This window comes from Bactrocera latifrons, unplaced genomic scaffold (assembly GCF_001853355.1).
Source record: "Bactrocera latifrons isolate USDA-ARS-PBARC rearing strain unplaced genomic scaffold, ASM185335v1 scaffold_96, whole genome shotgun sequence".
In the NCBI taxonomy this organism is placed as follows: Eukaryota; Metazoa; Arthropoda; class Insecta; order Diptera; family Tephritidae; genus Bactrocera; species Bactrocera latifrons.
In genome coordinates, this window is record NW_017537667.1 from 823,478 (window position 1) to 831,914 (window position 8,437).

The following is an 8,437-nucleotide window of genomic DNA, read 5'->3' on the forward strand; positions in this document are numbered from 1 at the left end:
AGTGACATTTTTATTACAAAAAAAAATATGTGACATGTTTAATTAGATGCAATCCATAGGCGTTTCAAAATTGAGAGTGTCCATTATTGAAACCAACAAAGATCGTCCATGCCTTTAATATTCTGCCATAAAAATAGTTTATTTTGTTTCTCGGGAAAAACAGCTTTTTTTTGAAATATTTTATTTCATTAATTTTTCACAAAAAAAATTTTTTTTGATAAAATTTGATAAATTTTTGATAAAAAAAATAATTTTTTGATAAAAAAAAATTTTGATAAAAAACTTTTTGGTAAAAAATTTCTTTTCATTAATTTTTCACAAAAAAAATTTTTTTTGATAAAATTTGATAAATTTTTGATAAAAAAAATAATTTTTTGATAAAAAAAAATTTTGATAAAAAACTTTTTGGTAAAAAATTTCTTTTCATTAATTTTTCACAAAAAAACATTATTAGCAAAGAAATTCTGAAATTTTTTGAAAAAAATATTTTAAAATCGGCCATTGCGACGCCATTTCCGGTGACCCCTCGAAAAAATACGCTTTTTAACTTAACTTAGAGCTTGGAAGAAAAAAAAAACTCAAAACTGAAAAAAATGAAATTTTCAGTGAAAATTTCGTGAAATTTTTTTTTTCAAATGGGTTTTCTTCAGAGCTATTTTGAGAAAAACCGCGTTTAAAGACGGCGTACTTTTTACTAGGGTCAATTTGAAAATTTATGACAATATTCTAAAGGTGTTTTAGAATTTAATAACGCCCTCCTGTAAATATGAAAACAATCGATATCGAAGCTTTTTTTAAATTTCTAAAAATCGTTGTTTTTTAGAATGTCACACTAAGAGGATATACCAATGGGACACTTTCATAATTGAAATTAAAATAAAATATTTTGAAAACCACTTTAAAAAAATTTTTTATTTGATTTTTCGATAGCTTATATTTCCATAAATATCCTGTGAAATCGGGAAGGTCGTATCTTGAATAGTTTTTGGATGGCAGCGTTCTAAAGAGCGACCGCTCGGAGGTGTAAACATATGTATATAAGTGACATTTTAAACGCGTTTTTCTCGAAACGACCTTTTTCAAAATAGCTGGCGTCATAACTCAACGACAAACTGACCGATCGATTTCAAATTAAAACTGAGTATTTTTGAATACATTTACTATATCTTTTCGATTGGTTGAAAATTGCCAATTTGACATTAAAAAAATATAAAAAAAAATATTTTTTTTTCAAAATTACGCCGTTTTATTAATTTTTGATATTTTTCAAAGGTCGTTGGTCATTATATAGGAAATATCTTTAAGTTTAATAAACTTTTCAAATTTTTTTGTTTCAGCTACTCATTCGGCTGGAATCATGCCAGCAGTTGAGGCACTCTTTTTTGTCACCTCCGAAAACAGTCCATAACTCCGCTAATTTTCAAGATTTTTGTAAAAATAAAATTTATAAAATAACTGAAAAAATACCTTATTACGTTCAAAGAAGTTTGAAATTTTCAATGTCGTACTTTCACTTAAAAAAAATTCACGAAAATCGCCTAATTTTTCATCTATTCATGCTCGAATCTGCATCACCATGGTTATACCAGTGTGAGGCACTGTGAAATCATAGTACATTTGACTTAAATTTAGTGTCGATTTAGTTTCGGTCATTTCAGGTCAATAGTTCACGTAACTTACGAAGAACTTTATCAACAGAGTTTGAAATCGCTCCTGCATCTTTAGTTGTTTACCACACTATATGCATATATGGTCACTCAAATAATCGCCTATTAATAAAAATATTGCATAAACATAATAAACGACACAAAGAAATTCATTTTAAAATGTATTCATTAAAATTTCGCATTACATAATTGACAATTCATTTCGAATGAAGTTTGCAAAAACGAAAATTGCACATTTAGAAAGCCATTCTTGACACATAGAGCCATCTTTCATGCTATGAATGAGATATATGTATATGTAATTGTTTGCAATGCGTTGATTTCCGTAATTTTTTACTGAAATTTACAGCGAATTGACGATAGGATTGACTCCTATATTTTACAAAACTCATTTTTCATCGTTAGCCAACCAAATGTCGGAGGTGCAGTCACCCCCTGGATAACGCATTTCATGGGGTAATGCCGGTCCATATGGTTCATTACCGAAGTCAACTAGGAAATCCTCATTCAACTTTAAGCCACCATTAACGACATCAATGTCAATTTGAATTATGGTTCCGCCTTTCTCAACCATCTTCGGATAGAACTGTTTGAAAAAATATTGAAAAAAGCGATGTGAATAATCTAGTTCTTAAAAATTCATTATGCGATGTTTTAAACTCATACCTGCTTATCCCATGGTGAGAAAAGTGAAGATGAAACGTACAAACGTTTGCCGTCCAAAGAAAGTTGCAGCATTTGCGGTCCTCCCTCGAGTCTGCGGCCTTTAACAATGCGTGGTTCGGGACGCTTCTAACAATTATTAATAGATGATTGGAAATTAAATACATATTTAATTCTTTTAACAGTTCTAAAAGACTAACGGTGAGTTCTTTATCTTCAAGCACTTCCACATTCTTCCAGTCGTCACAAACAAAACCTCCCAAAAACAATTGACCGGTTAGGCGTGGATTTTCTGGATCAGTAACATCATATTGACGCAGATCACCGGGCAGCCAACAATTTACATAGAGATATTTGTCATCCAAAGAGAGCAGTATGTCGGAAACCATGCCATTCATAGTTTCAGGCTTGCCACCATCAATTGAAATCAACTTTCCAGGTATGTCAATAACTTTTTTTGCTATAAATTCATCGGAATCGGGTTTCTTTTTGAAATAGTATATATTTGCATTCAAGCAGCAGCCAACAAATCCATCCGGACGTTTGGGATTGTGCATAAAACGAACTTCTAATGGTGTTGTACCGTCCTCACCCAAATCAATGGTTTGGTATAGCGTATGCGTTGACCATTTGTAAAAATTCAATCGACAACCATATTGTGTCATATCGTCGAGATCTTCGGTACGCCAACCGCTATTAATATATTTTATAAAAAGGAAGAAGCAGTGAAGGAAGATGTCAATCGGAACATTCTTAGTCAAAAACATCATATCGATTTTGAATAACATTGTTCGGACATAACTTACCGTCTAAACTTATTGGGTGCTCCCCATTCCGTTGATACCATTACATCAAAATATGGTTGATACCAAAAGTCATATCCGCATAATGCCACTTGGTTGCCCTTGGTCCACGTGCCGACACAATTGAAATTATTCGTCTCGAAGAGAATAAAATCGCCCTTGGCATAACCCTCAGCATCGCCCAGTGTTGAAATCATTACATTGCCATCAGCCAGACAATGCGTTGTATGCGGCGCAGTTACGTTATGTTGCTTGAACACATCTCCATCTATGGTCTTGTATAAAGAAGGTTTGCGTGGATCAGTCGCCACATCCACTACGTAAATGAAATCGGACATAAGCGAGGGCAGTATAAGTTTGTCACGCTTCGGTATCTGCTTAGAATTCTCATCCACATAGTAGCAGCTGGAGCAAGCATTCCAGCCCGAGTGATGAAGCTCATTGCCCTTGCGATTGGTAAAGGTTCTATGAATTACCTGTTTAAAACCGGATAGGCAAATCATTAATATCTTGATATCCGTCAAGTACTTAAATTTGTGGCAAAAGGAAAAATATGGTTTACAATTCTTAACATGTTGATATTCATGTGTTCATAATGAGTTCTTCGAACCTTGCATCGGTTATTTTTAAACCTCTTTGCTAAATAACATACTTTACCATTTTGGGTATTTACCAGAGTTTACCAGCTACAAAAATTCTCAGTAGGGTCAGGTCAACAAGTTAAAAACATTTAGAAAATTCTGAGAAAATGATTCTTCCAGTGATCCAATCACCAAGAAACCAAAAAAAATAGATTTCGGCGTTAAAGAACCGCCAAAAACTGATTGCGTCACCTAATGTTCACACTTTTCTTCGACGGGTCGTGCTAACTCTTGCAACATGTTGCTACAGAGAGTTATTGTTTTGTTCACCTAATAGTTGTACGTATCACCTAAAACTAAGCGAGATAAATATAGGACCCTATACTGTCTGTCCGTTCGTTGACCGTGCAAGTTGTAACTTGAGTAAAAGTTGAGATATTTTGATGAAGCTTGGTATGTGGGTTTCTTAGTTCGTAGATGAGAGTAATTGGACCACTGCCCCGCCAACAAAACGCCATTAATCGGAAACACTTTTTGGTGAAATTACAACACGGTACCCCAATGTTCAAATAAAGAATTAATTAGTATAACGGGATAGTACCACCTTATAACCAAACAGTTCCAAAACTGTTCAAACACCCAAATACTGTAAATGTGGAATCCAATATCTATTCAATTGAAATTCAGAGAGAACTCTTTTCTGGCAATAGTATCTTTGTGTATCCAAAATGGGCTGAATCAAGTCAACACTTCCCTGAAGCTCAATGTACCTAATATAAAGATTTGCGACCTTCTGGGTGAATCTACATATACCGCATTTATTGGCCAACATGTCAGTAATCTCAATGAAAATGAGAGAGAGTGTTTTACTCATAAAATCGAGCGAAAACTTGACCTACCCACCATGCAACTAATATCAAGATTTTCGAGGAATCGGCTGACTTTACACCATAGGGTTGGTGATTGACGTTTTACACCTTAAAGTATTTCTCTGGCATGGATTCCTGTAAATTGCAAGAGTAAAAAAGTCTTAGCCTTTTCTTACTTTTCATTTTAAAATATCAAAGCAAGTGAAATTAAGGACTCCTGCACTTTGATGTATATAAGCATATCCGAATCTATGTACATCTGTCAGTGACTAGACAAAAAGGTTAATCACTCATCAAGATAATAAAAATTATATATCTGCATTCATGTGTGCAATTTTTTTTTCTCAAAGCTGTCAACGATTTTTATGGAAAAAAAAGTTGAAAAAACGTGTGTTACCATTGAGTGACGTCTCCCTTAATTTGCCTAACTCGGATGAAATGGGCTCAAAAACTTGCAAGCGGTGTTAATAGCTGAAGTTTAAAAAACAAGCAAAGATTTACTCATTTCGTATGCATGTTCCAATCCGCAATAAAATGCGTACCGCCTTTTGACTGTTACCGATTTATGTAAATATGTTTAATATAAACATAGTATGAATCAATATACATATATGCAATTATTTAAATTTATTTGGCTTGCTGCACGCGTACGAATTTTAAAGAAATAAATTAAGTTGACGAAGAAAATTCAAAGAAAAATCAATCAATCAAATCAATCAATTTGAATCCAAATCGAAGTCGAAAAAATATATTTTTTCGTTAAATAAATTTTGTTTAAGTGTTATTATCTTGTAATAAAATATTTCCAATATTTTTCAAATTTGTATTAAATTGTCCATCTATTATATTAGTTAATCTTTAATCTGGCAATACCACCATAAATTAATACGTATAATAGTATATTTATTGTATGAATTTTTTCTAAACGATATGCAAAGTTTGAAAAATAAGCAAAAATATAAAATCCATCCAGAGCAAGCCAACTTTGTACGTGGTTTGGAAATTAATTTTCTATTATATTACTATGTTATATATAATATACTATATATACCTGCTATGTAGGTAATTACTGAATTCTAATTAAAATTTAATGGAATGCAATTCGCATAATGCAAAAACATATATACAAATATGTATTGCTAACTAGATAGCAATAATTTAATAACAAACCTGACAGTAAGTCGGACTTTCGGGATCCACATCGACAGTTGATAAGTAATCACCGTGGGGCTCGTCTAGATTAGGCTGCACAGTAACTGTGTAGAGCAACTTTTCGCGAGGTCCATTTTTCATGGCGTCAAGTGGGCTCTTATAGCCGGGACCATGGCAACAAGCTGGAAATACAAAAACAAAAAAAAAGCAAGAAATGAAACTCTGCACACTTATGCAGTAGATAAGTGCTCATGCATATAACTACATATGTATGTATGTATGTATATATAGTAACGCTGTTATCATTAAAGTACTAATCACTTTTAAGCTTCTCGTATTTCTCCTATTTTTGCGTCTACTCTAGCGCTATTTCGGCACAGACAATTGAAGCAATTGCAAGTCGTTTCTGTAAAAGCTTTGTTTATCACTCGAAGTTAAGACTCACTAACAATATACCTATTTTTGGTTATGTACATGACCATATATACATACATATTATAAATATCACTGATTTTGTTGATCAAACTCAACGGGGATCACACTGTTTTCTATGAAGTCAACCAAATATTACCTTATAAATATTTTATTATTTAATTTTCTAAGTGTGAAAGACTTTTAAAGTAATAAATAATATTAAGACCTTACCTTTGCTAGACATTTTCGAGGTTTTTCGGTTGATAACAATTTCTTATCGCACACAAAACGATCCACACCTGATCAAAGCTACTGAGCGACTAGCGCAAATAAGGCAATGATTAAGCAAGAATACGAAAACAAGTTGACCAGCATGCGAAAGTGATAGTGCAGCTTATTCCCTCACAAACTTGAGAATATATAGTATACCATAAATGCAAATAAAGAGAGCGTACAATTTTCTCTTGATGAAATTAAAGTGTTCCCTTTATAAAATGAGTAAACGAAGTCAAATTAAAAGTTCAAACAAATGTAATTTTCTAATCTAAAATATGATTCTTTGTCACAAGTAAACAATCGGGAGCGAGTATCTCTTCAGAAATATCTCACTTGTGATTAATATACAATAGAAAGAGATATGGATGCTAAGAAATTAATTTTATAGTGTTGTACATATCAAAATTTGTAGAGATAAGAGATTGTGACAGTTTTGTTTAACCATTTTTATACCCTCCACAGGGTATATTAAGTTTGTCACGAAGTTTGTAACACCCAGAAGGAAGGGTCGGAGCTGTCGATTTAGCCATGTCCGTCTGTCTGTCCGTCTGTATATATACGAACTAGTCCCTCAGTTTTTAAGATATCGTTTTGAAATTTTGTAAACGTCATTTTCTCTTCAAGTGCCGATATCGGACCACTATAACATATAGCTGCCATACAAACTGAACGATCGGAATCAAGTTCTTATATGGAAAATTTGCACATTTCACAATGTATTTCCATAAAAGTTGGCACAGGTTATTTTCTAAAGCAAAAATATAATCTCCGAAGAAATTGTTCAAATCGGATTACTATAGCATATAGCTGCCATACAAACTGAACAATCGGAATAAAGTTCATGTATGGAAAACTTTCACATTTGGAGTGGTATCTTCACGAAATTTGGTATAGATAATTTCCTGAACCAACAATGTAATCTCCGAAGAAATTGTTCAAATCGTATTACTATAGCATATAGCTGCCATGCAAACTGAACAATCGGAATAAAGTTCATGTATGGAAAACTTTCACATTTGACGTGGTATCTTCACGACGTTTGACATTGATTACTACTTAAGGTAATAATATAATCTCCGAAAAAAAATTTCAGATCGGATTACTATAGCATATAGCTTCCTTACACACTGAACACATAATTACCAACAGAAATACAACTGTGATGGGTATTTAGCTTCGGTGCAACTGAAGTTAACATTTTTTCTTGTTTTGGCCTGCGTTTGACAGCAAAGACATTAATTCATGATGTCATGAACAAAAGCAGGGAAGACATAATGTTTAGAATAACTATGGTGGTATGTCTTAAGTTGCATGAGTTCACAAGAAACTATCTTTTTTAACCTGTAGTACCAGCGTTATCGATTTGAAACGTTTAAAACGTGCCGCTCAGGCTCCAAAATTCAGATATCTTTTTGTTCTCTTCATTTGAAGCAAAATTTGATATTTTCTCACTTTCGAAAGTAAAAGATACACAAAGTTTTTAAATTTTTCTATTGTAATTTTATTTATTAATTTTAATGATTTCATTTTTTTTTCGCTCTTCAATATTATTTATCGGTATGTAAGTTGAATGTATGTATGTATTTCGAAGATCTTATGGCTAGTAAATATTTCATTATTTTAGATTCTAGTTTAAATGTAAAATAAAATAAGTGTTCCATTGAAATACGATATACAATACATATCTCAACAAAAGGAGATTACAATACTGTATATGTGCATCTCAAAATTGATTTCCGATTTCTTCGGATTTTTATTCTGACATTGCTGTAAAAGTAGTTAAAGTAAGAAGTATATGCTTTAAGTCGCCTTTATTTTTTTTAAATTTAATTATTTATTGAGATGTGTATAAGAGACAGCCTTAGTAGCCTATCACGTTGCCCAAATTTCTCAAAAAATAACAAATCTTCAAGGTAATAATTTTTTCTAGTTCAGTTAATTTTGTTATTAGCTTTTCTTTTAATCATTTTATTTTCCTACACTTTTTGACTTATTATAGATTTATTCTTATT

General features: G+C 32.3%; 1 protein-coding gene across 1 annotated transcript; it reads right to left on the bottom strand.

Annotated features, from left to right (window-relative positions):
* Nucleotides 1-1,815: 1,815 nt before the first annotated feature.
* LOC108977805 (selenium-binding protein 1) lies at nucleotides 1,816-6,487 on the bottom strand. The gene is made up of 6 exons (XM_018947719.1): nucleotides 6,381-6,487; nucleotides 5,754-5,917; nucleotides 3,137-3,609; nucleotides 2,531-3,023; nucleotides 2,334-2,459; nucleotides 1,816-2,253 (listed from the first exon to the last, which is right to left on the bottom strand). Exons 1-6 carry the CDS (start codon nucleotides 6,391-6,393, stop codon nucleotides 2,056-2,058), a joined length of 1,467 nt encoding a protein of 488 aa, XP_018803264.1. The 5' UTR covers nucleotides 6,394-6,487; the 3' UTR covers nucleotides 1,816-2,055.
* Nucleotides 6,488-8,437: the final 1,950 nt, after the last annotated feature.